Source organism: Hemiscyllium ocellatum, chromosome 17, assembly GCF_020745735.1.
Source record: "Hemiscyllium ocellatum isolate sHemOce1 chromosome 17, sHemOce1.pat.X.cur, whole genome shotgun sequence".
NCBI classification, from domain to species: domain Eukaryota; kingdom Metazoa; phylum Chordata; class Chondrichthyes; order Orectolobiformes; family Hemiscylliidae; genus Hemiscyllium; species Hemiscyllium ocellatum.
This window is the reverse complement of record NC_083417.1, coordinates 38,721,761-38,731,897: the sequence shown is the minus strand read 5'-3', so window position 1 is coordinate 38,731,897 and position 10,137 is coordinate 38,721,761. Positions and strand designations below refer to the sequence as shown.

The following is a 10,137-nucleotide window of genomic DNA, read 5'->3' as shown; positions in this document are numbered from 1 at the left end:
CTAGTGACAAATAATACAAGCCAGTTGCTCAATTAGTTTTAGAATTTCAGAAATTACAAGTCTGGTGCTTGCGTAGGACACAGGAAAGTGTAAGTGGGGAAAGAATGAAGGATAATATCAGCAGTGGTGTCCCTTTTTAAAAAAGGCCAACACATTTAATTCTCCACAAAGTTGAATAGTAAAGTTACCATAAACGAGCTAACGTATACAGTTAAAAATCACATAACATCAGGTTATAGTCCAGCAGACTTATTTGGAAGCACTAGCTTTCAGAGCACTGCTCCTTCATCAGGTGGTTGCAGGACTGGCGCTCTGAAAGCTAGTGCTTCCAAATAAACCTGTTGGACTATAACCTGGTGTTGTGTGATTTTTAACTTTGTCCACCCAAGTCCCTCCATGCTGGTGCACATAGCTTTGTTGATAATTATGGATCAGTGAGCTTCTTATAAATCCCTGAAAGCTAAGCTCCCTTAAGAACTTGGATTTTGAAAATACGACTACATGAAAGCGTTGGAATATTTGACAGAGGACATATTCGATAGAACAGAATCGGTTGTGGTATTAATCTATATTTTCAGATCTAAGCACTAATAGATTTGGAACTTTTCTGCTGGATGCATTTTTATTTGGTAAAGAAAACTACTTCTCTAAATTTACCATACATTATGCAATACATAAATTAGGCAAGACGTACTTAAATAAGGAAGACAGTTGAAATTTCAACTAAGTTAAAATTTTTAAAGATTACATTTGTGCAAGAATGGTTTTATCAATTCCCATAGTAACTAGCGCACCTGCAAGTGTACAAGTTTTTGATGGTGACCTGTACAATTACCAATGTGAAATGAAATCGCAGGACATACTTTTCAAAAATTGGACTACAATTGATGATGCAAAATCAATATTTATTGATGTTGAACTTGATTTACATCAACCCCCTTCCCCAACAAGCACTCAAAATCACAAAGACTACTTTAACAAGCTGGTGCTAAGAATGTTCAGTTCAATATCACACCAGTAAAAGTGGAAGGTACTCGAATTAAAGTTCATAACATTAACCGACAATTACAAGATCTTCGTTAATGAACTCATATGGTGGCACTTCCAAGTTAAGTGGAGCTGGGCCTTTCCTGATTCTCCCTGATGAATCATAGTGAGACCCATGACAAGGACAGTAGTAGCCACCATAATCACCAGCATTGGATATCGGTACACAACCCAGGTGAGTGCAAACACCAATTAAAATCATCCACTTTGGATCTTTCACTCGGTCAGAATCTAATTCTGGATGTCGCAACTCAGCCAAGGTCACTGCCTGTTCGACCTCAATTTCCTTAGGAGAACGGTGGCGGATGAAAAGGGGTTTGCCTCTCCATTTGAAGGTCATGTTCTTGCCTTCTGGAATTTCATTCAGCTTGACTTCAATCTTAGACAATGCTAACACATCAGCAGAGGCACTCATGCTTGTGATAAACTGAGTAACAACATTCTTTGCAGCATAAGCTCCCATAACAGCTGTGGATCCAGTTAAGAAATAAGAGAAACCTCTCCTGAAATCACTGCTATCTTGTGAGCTTTTCCTGGCATCTTGAACTTCTTGTCGTCTATAATCAGAGAAGTCTGGAACTTTAATATCGCTGTGTGCGTATCGAACGCTGGATGCAACTGTGCAAAATAAAAAAGACAAGATTATTCATTCAAAAATCTGAATTTTATAAAACTTAAACTTTGATTCCCATTTGCGTGTAGCTCTCTCCTAACATTTGGTAAACAATATAAATCCTTTGTACAGATTTTTTCCAAACCTGCTAAATCTAACTTCTACCACTATTGGCACCCCATTCTCAAGAAGTGATCGCAAAATAGCATTTTTCCCTTTATCTGCCTCAAAATCCAGCAATAAATATTTCCAACAAAAGCTTGTATATATAATTTCCAAACCCATGAAAAATATTAATTTTACTAGAATTTTAATACCAACTACCGAATTTATGTTACATAATAGTATGATCAAATGAATACTCTGGGTAATATTTAAGCTTTCCCATTTGTATCGGTATAAGTTAATTTGAGACAGCAGCTAATTGGCAGCCTACTCTTTGCCATTGTTCTATAAACTTTTCTATTTATGGCACAAAGCCAAGTGAGCTGCCCAATCACTATTACCTGTTCTCTGCTAGCAAACAAGGCAAATGCATGTACGCTCCTGACTTTATGGAGTGACTTGTCAACACTTGCCTACTGTCCTGTAATTTATGTTTAATTGCTTCCTAAGGCAGAAAATTCTATGTTTACTACATGTCCTGAAATACTACACCCAAATGGCTAAGTTATTTAAACCAAAACAGACATCATTCAACATAATAAATACTCAACCTAACTCTTCAAATCAAAATTTCAGTCACAGCTGCACTTTTTCCAACACCAGCATGTGATTTGTTGGAAGCTCTTGGTACATTTTTCCTGATTAAAAACATCAATAAAGTTGTGTTGGCAGGCTAATTGATCACAACCCTTAATTCCACTTGCTGCTGCATCTTATTGGATGCTATCTACTATGTTATCCATTGACATTTTTGGCCTTGTTATCTCAAGCTGAATGCAATTCCTATACCACCTCTATTTCTAAAGCTGCCTCCAAAGTGTTTTTTTTTGCCAGAGATATTACAAACCATGGGCCTTAATTTTCCTTCTGAATGAACAATGAGAGCTTCTTTAAATTTATTTGTTGCTTAACAGCGCATACTTATTGCAACGTTTCAAGCTTGTGATAAACATCAGAGATGAAGACTTATCGTGCATGCTTCCATATACACCAAAACATTATGAAGAATAGATCTGCAGTAGGAAGGATCCATGTCAAACTAATTTGGATTTTAGTGATATATTTTGTATTATAGTAAAATAATAAAATTGGCATTTCAAAACACTGCTAAAGTTGTAAGTGTAGATCAAAATTTCCCAAACCATGAATTCATTCTTCATTCAAATCCAAATCAGGTTTGGTAAAACCATTCCAATAGCAGCAGCAAAGTAAATGAAGCCAATTCTACAACAGAAGGCACCAAAACCTACCTGAAGAGTTTTTTTCATTGATGACTCAAGACGTTAATTAAAACTGTTGTCCCTGAAGTCACAGGCCAATTCTTAATATTTATTTAAAAGGAGAATTAAATAATCTTTTACCAACACATTGTTTGGGGGAAAAGTTGTACATGTAGTGAAATATTTTAAGTCTGTTAACATCAAAAAAGTAGCGAGCCAGACATTGAGTTTTAGATTGCCAAATTATGTAAAGTGAACTTAATTTACTTTTTCTTGAGATATTTAGAATTGAAAAGTTGACTCCAAACTGACAACTTTGAAAATGTATAACTATTTGGTCCTTTAAGTTGCAGCAGTTACCAATTACAATGAGATTTTAAAACTAAAACCAACTGCAAGTCATGTATGCTTTAGCAATGATCAAATTATAACTTCAGCTCAAATTGCAAGAACACAATATTGAACAAAATAAAAACATTTTAATAAACAGGAAACAGAAATAGGTAGGCCAGTCAGCCTCAAATCTGGTCTGCTATTCAATGTTATTACAGTTGAACTACATTTAAATGGCATCTATTAAGATATCATAATTCACAAGAACCCTTTACTAAAAAAAGTTGCAATCATAGATTCAATTAGACTGTTGTTTACAGTTTCTTTGTGGAATGTGTTTCACATTCCTTTACCCAAAGGGAAGTAGAAGTGTTTCCTAAATTCTCTTCAGAATGGATCTGGTTTTAAAGGCTTATCACTTTGTCTAAGATTGCCACACCAGTAGAAAGGATCTGAATCCATTTACTCAGCAATTCCTTTCAAAACTTCAAAATGATTTACCAGCCTTCCAACTAGAATTCAAGTCTAGTTTAAGGAATATATACAATGCATCTATTCTGATGCACTTGTGCTCAATGCCTTCTGAGGCGAATACATTTCAGTATACTGTATACAGACTATCTAGTAATTCAGGTGTGATCTGTTCAGGGCTTTGCATTGCTGTAACAAAAAAGGGAGGATATTTTATTTTCTTCTTTTTTCCCAGGAATACTCTTCCATACAACTGAATGTCTCTGTTCCCCGACCACCAAGTCACTCATGATACCTTTCACCTGTTATCCACTCCTATTACATTGCCTGTGTTTCCAATTAATCAATTCATATGCAAAGTATGGTAAGGGTAATGCAAACCACTAAGTAAGTGAAAGGGAGGAGAGAGGGGGAGGGGATTAAAATCAAAATGGAGGTGGAGGTGGAGATGAGGCAGTCCACCCCATACAGTGCCACCTGTTCCTAGAAGTATTGATTGCATTGGTGGGCACCACGTTATCCCTCTCCACTGAAACCTGGTCACGAACGAAAGCCATGAGACAGACAGTCATAAAGATGTTCAGCACAGAAACAGATCCTTTGGTCCAACTCATCAGTGCCGACCAGATATCCCAACCTAATCTAGCACCATTTGCCAGCACTTGGCCTTTATCCTTCAGAACCCTTCCAAATCATATACCCATCAGATGCCTTTTAAATGTTGCAATTGTACTAGCATCCACTACTTCCTCTGGCAGCTCCTATACATGCCCCTCATGATTATATAAACCGCTATAAGGTCACCCTTCAGCTTTCAGCACTCCATGGAAAACAGCCCCAGCCTGTTCAGCCTCTCCCTACAGCTCAAGTCCTCCAACCCTGGCAACATCCTTGTGAAACTTGAAAGGATTCAGAAAAGATTCACAACATCTTTCCGATAGGAAGACCAGAATTGCACGCAATATTCCAACAGTGGCCTAACCAATGTCCTGGACAGCTGCAACATGACCTCCCAACTCCTGTACTCAATAACCTGACCAATAAAGGAAAGCAGACCAAACACCTTCTTCACTATCCTATCTACCTGCAACTTCACTTTCAAAGGAGTAATGAACCTGTACTCCAAGGTCTTTGTTCAGCAACACTCCCTCGGACCTTACGTTAAGTGGAAAGTCCTGCTAAGATTTGCTTTCCCAAAATGCAGCACTTCGCATTTATCTAAATTAAACTGTCGCTCCTTAGCCCACTGGCCCATCTGATCAAGATCCTGTTGTAATCTGAGGTAACCTTCTTTGCTGTCCACTATACCTCCAATTTGTGTCATCTGCAAATTTACTAACAATACTTCCCCTGTTAATAGCCAAATAATTTCTATAATTGGCAGAAAGGAGTGAACCCAGCACTGATCCTTGTGGCACTCCACTGGTCACAGGCCTCCAGTCTGAAAAACAACCCTCCACCACCACCCTCCGTCTTCTACCATCAAGCCAGTTCTACATCCAACTGGCTAGTTCTCCACGTATTCCATGAGATCTAACCTTACTAACCAGTCTCTCATGGGGAACCTTGTTGAACGTCTTACTGAAGTCCACATAGATCACACCTCTCCCCTCATCAATTCTGTGTTACTTTTTCCAAAAAAAAAGTCAATTAAGTTTGTGAAACATGATTTTCCACGCACAAAGCCATGTTGACTATCCCAAATCAATCCTTGCCTTTCCAAATATGAAAATCCTGACCTTCAGATTCCTCCAACTTGCTCACCACCAACGTCAGGCTCACCTGTCTACAATTTCATGGCTTGTCCTTACCACTCTTCTTAAATAGTGGCACATTAGCCAACCTCCAGTCTTCTGGCACCTCACCTGTGACTATCGATGATACAAATATCTCAGCAAGGAGCCCAGCAAACACTTCCCTAGGTTCCCAGAGTTCTAGGGTACACCTGATCAAGTTCCAGGGATTTATCCACCTTTATGCATTTCAAGACATCCAGTACTTCCTCCTCTATAATATGGACATTTTTCACGATATGGGGCAAACAGCTGGCAACTATGGTCTCCTCCACTGTCTGCTGTCTGGATCTGTTAATGAAGGAGCAGGCCAAAAGGAGGTCCTCTGGCTTGCTCACACTTAAATACCCAGGAATCAGGATTGCATGGCTGAAGTGCAACTAAACACACAAAGGATTTTTCAAGTAACAGTCTCCCTTTTATGGAACTGATGAAAGCTGCAGAAAAGGTCTTCTGTTCATGCATTTCTGGTTTTAAAGGCTACCATCCAATTGGTCTGACATTAAAATGTAATGGTTGAGTACAAAGTTAGTGATCAGTATACTTGGACCCCAAAGTCTTTGGGAGGTCCACTATCCCTAATTTCATCACCCCCAGTAATACTCAGAACTTTTTTTTGATTTAAAAATAGATGACCTCATTAGGATATTTGCACAATTATTATAGTATAAAAAGTACAATTTCTTAAAAAATAACATTGAGTGATATGTGTTTAAAACATGTTAAACTGAAGTCAAGTTCTGTCGCAATGCATTTTAAGCCAATAGGGAAAAAGAGGATTGCAGATGCTGGAGATCAAAGTCAACAGTACAGTGGTGGAAAAGCACAGCAGGTCAGGCAACATCTGAGGAGCAGGAGAATCAATGTTTCAGGCATAAGCCCTTCATCAGGAAGGGCTTACGTGTGAAATGTCAATTCTCTAGCTCCTCGGATTCTGCCTGACCTGCTGTGCTTTTCCAGCACCACACTCTTGATTTTAAGGCAGTATCCTCAGTTGCACTGTACACCAATGAATAAAGAATTAATGAGTTGAGAGGATTTGTAGCTCAGGTTGAGGTTCTGGATGCAAGTTTTCTCACCAAGCTGGAAAGTGTTTTCAGACATTTCATCATCATACTAGGTAACATCAGTGAGCTTCTGGTGAAGCACTGGTGTTGTGACCCACTTTCTATTTATGTGTTTAGGTTTTCTAGTTTGGTGATGCCACTTCCTTTTTTTCCCCTCAGAGGGTGGTAAATGGGGTCCAAGTTGATGTGTTTGTTGCTAGAGTTCCGATTGGAATGCCATGCTTCCAGGAATTCTTGTGCATGTCTCTGTTTGGCTTATCCTTGGATGAGTGTGCTGTCCCAGTTGAAATGGTGTCCTTCCTCATCTGTATGTAAGGATACTAGTGATAGTGGGTCATGTCTTTTTGTGGCTATTAATTTTTTGCGTTCATGTATCCTGGTGGCAAGTTTTCTGCCTGTTTGTCCAACATAGTATTTGTTATAGTTCTTGCAAGGTATTTTGCAAATGAAGTTAGTTTGCTTGCTGTTTGTATAGTTCATTAGCTGCTGTTTGAGTGCGTTGGTGACGAAACATCCAAAAGCGAACTTGCCAGCTCATTGAGCAAACTCACATCCGGCACGTTACACAAACAAATGACAGAATCTAGTCAGAACAAGTGGGGACTGGACATCGAGCAGGGTGCAATTTTGAAGAGACACATATATCCATTATACATTGATGTTTTTTGTTAAGTCTTAAAACAGGGGGGAAAGAAAACAACTTATTTTGGTTACAGGCTGTGAATTGTTATACTCCTAGCTCTCTCTACTTGATAGGCAGCTGTGGAAGTCAACATCCATGAAGTAAGGTTAAATAGTTTAAGCAGATGACACCACCACCAAACGCTATAGAGCACATATTTCTAAAGCATTTCTTATCCAAACAACCCCATACTTGTTATCGCCAATTATAAGACACCTATTCATTACATTTACATCTGTCCGAATACTTTCTATGGGGTTTCTGGAATTTGCAGTGATTAGGCATAATGCATCTATACAGAGCATCTGAAACTAGTATCAAAAAGGCCAAGCCTATGGTCTATCAGATTAAAGATTTTTTTTACCAACACATACAAAGTCAAACCCAGGAAGTACAAATTAGAATAGTTACTTCAAAATCAAACGAGACCAAAGTACTGCTAACAGAGGGATTGAGAATAAATCTAAAGCTATAAATAAAAGAACGATCCTCCACATATAGCTATTTTTCCATTTTAAACCATCCAAACACAGACTAGATGACCATAGAAAGTTAGACAGCCAGGTTAATTCAATCGGCTCTCACATCTTGAACTCGTGAATGCAGTCTTTACCCGCTCCAGAATCAGTCCCACAGAAAGGTTAGCAGACTTGACCAATACTCTCTCATTGCCAGGTGGCAACTTCAGACTGTCAAGCTAAAGTGGTGAAGAAGTCTTTCTCCTGGGGTGGGAGAGTCCAGAACTAGAGGGCATAGGTTTAGAATGAGAGGGGAAAGATATAAGAGAGACCTAAGGGGCGACTTTTTCACACAGAGGGTGGTACATGTATGGAATGAGCTGCAAGAGGAAGTGGTGGAGGCTAGTACAATTGCAACATTTGAAAGGCATCCGGATGGATATATGAATAGGAAGGGTTTGGAGGGATATGGGCCAGGTGCTGGCAGGTGGGACTAGATTGGGTTGGGACATTTGTTCGGCATGGACAGGTTGGACCAAAGGGTGTGTTTCCGTGCTGTATATTTCTATGACTCTTAAGTAATGGATTAGGGGTACAACCACTCTAGATATATCTACAAATTTACTTTCTTTTAAAATCCAGACACTTCACCTGAGCAGCACCACAATTTCAAATAAACTTGTGGACTATAACCAGATGTCATGTGACTTCTGACCTTGCCCAGACACAGAAGTTACAGCTGAGTCTTGAAGAACAAAGCAAGTGAGGCAACTTCAGGAGATGGAGAAGTCAACATTTCAGGTGTAACCGTTCTTGAAGTTACAGGTGGGCTGCACATCAGTAAAGCTGTTCTAACAGCATGGCTCTACTGAAAAGGTCACCACCAAAAATGTCAACTGTCTTAATAAGAGCAAAATTACTGCAGATGCTGGAATCTGAAGCCAAAAGAGAAAATGCTGGGAAACCTCAGCAGGTCTGGCACCATCTGTAAGGAGAGGAAAGAGCTGACGTTTCGAGTCTAACTGACCCTTTATCAAAGCTTTCCTCTCCTTACAGATGCTGCCAGACCTGCTGAGATTTTCCAACATTTTCTCTTTTGATGTGAACTGAATTGCTCCGCCCACAACATTATGCGGGGACCGTCCAGTAGCCCCAGCAACGTCTGTATTTTGATATTAAATTAAAACTCTGGGACATGGCCGTTTTGAAAGAGTTTATGGGTATATTACAGCATACAGCTACAGTGCGGTAGACTTTCCTGGAGACCCATGCTTTAAAACGGCAATTCTCACATTGACCCTGATCCACAAGGTCACGGAGCCCGGGAGCAGCCGGGCCGATTCGCCACAGGATCCGCCTCCGCCCCCGCCCCCGGTGGGAGACAACAGCTCTGACTGCTCAATCCCCGGGCCCGGGCCCCTCTCCCGCTGCACTCACCGTTGAGGCCGGCGGTAACAACGGCGCCGCTCCGGGCCGCCTGGCCCTGCAACGACTCCCGGCAGAGCACTGGTCTCTTCACATCCATCATCACCGCATCGGCCTTGCGAACCAAGCCCAGCACCAACGGCTGGAGCTGCGACGGCACGATGTTAGTGGTAGCGGACAGGTACGGGGCGAAAGGCCCCGAACGACCGATCAGCGACAACATGGCGGAGCCGGCAATCGGGAACCGCCGACAGCGACCTTAAACCAAAGGACGTTGGAGGGGGGAGGGGACACCCACTGCGCAGGCGCCGGGTCAACGCGAAGTGCGCAGGTGCTAGTGCCGACGGTGGGCAGTGTGCATGCACCAGTGCCGTCTGTGGGCAGTGCGCGTGCGTATTTGCAGTCAGTGGGCGCGGCACATCCAATATTGTCTCTTTGCAGTGCGCAGGTGCAGAAATAGAAAGAAAGAGGAGGTTGGAAGAGCACAGCAAACCAGACAGCATTAGGAGGTGGAGAAGTCAATGTTTAGGATATCCGAAATGTTGACTTCTCTACCTCTTGATGTTGCTTGGCTTGCTGTGCTCTTCCAGCCTCCTCTTTATCTACTTAGTCTCTGACCTGGAGTTGGAATCATTCAAGGTGTTGGGTTGCATTTACAGTAACAAAGAACCTAAGAGTTGAGAGTATGTTTCTGTTAGTGTGAAGGGTAAGGCTGGTAGGTATAGAGAATGCTGAATGACTAGAGAAATTGAGGTTCTGCCCTCTGTGAACTCATTTGCCCATGAGATTCACTCCTTTTCACCAAACTATTGACCACTAAGTTTCACTCCTGGTTCCCATGTTATGTGATGGACCTTCCCTTT

General features: G+C 41.0%; 1 protein-coding gene across 1 annotated transcript; it reads right to left on the bottom strand.

The window, feature by feature from the left end:
• Positions 1–884: 884 nt before the first annotated feature.
• Positions 885–9,563, bottom strand: LOC132823707 (cytochrome b-c1 complex subunit Rieske, mitochondrial). Its single transcript, XM_060837687.1, has 2 exons — positions 9,287–9,563; positions 885–1,665 (listed from the first exon to the last, which is right to left on the bottom strand). The coding sequence occupies exons 1-2, from the start codon at positions 9,495–9,497 to the stop codon at positions 1,055–1,057; spliced, it is 822 nt and encodes a 273-aa protein (XP_060693670.1). The 5' UTR covers positions 9,498–9,563; the 3' UTR covers positions 885–1,054.
• Between the last annotated feature and the right edge of the window lie 574 nt (positions 9,564–10,137).

Bases quoted from the DNA above. Each gene is read 5' to 3' on its own strand.
- LOC132823707 (XM_060837687.1), bottom strand. From the start codon at position 9,497: ATGTTGTCGCTGATCGGTCGTTCGGGGCCTTTCGCCCCGTACCTGTCC. The intron at 1,666-9,286 runs GTGAGTGCAGCG...TATTTTGCACAG, and splicing joins TGTTACCGCCGGCCTCAACG to TTGCATCCAGCGTTCGATAC.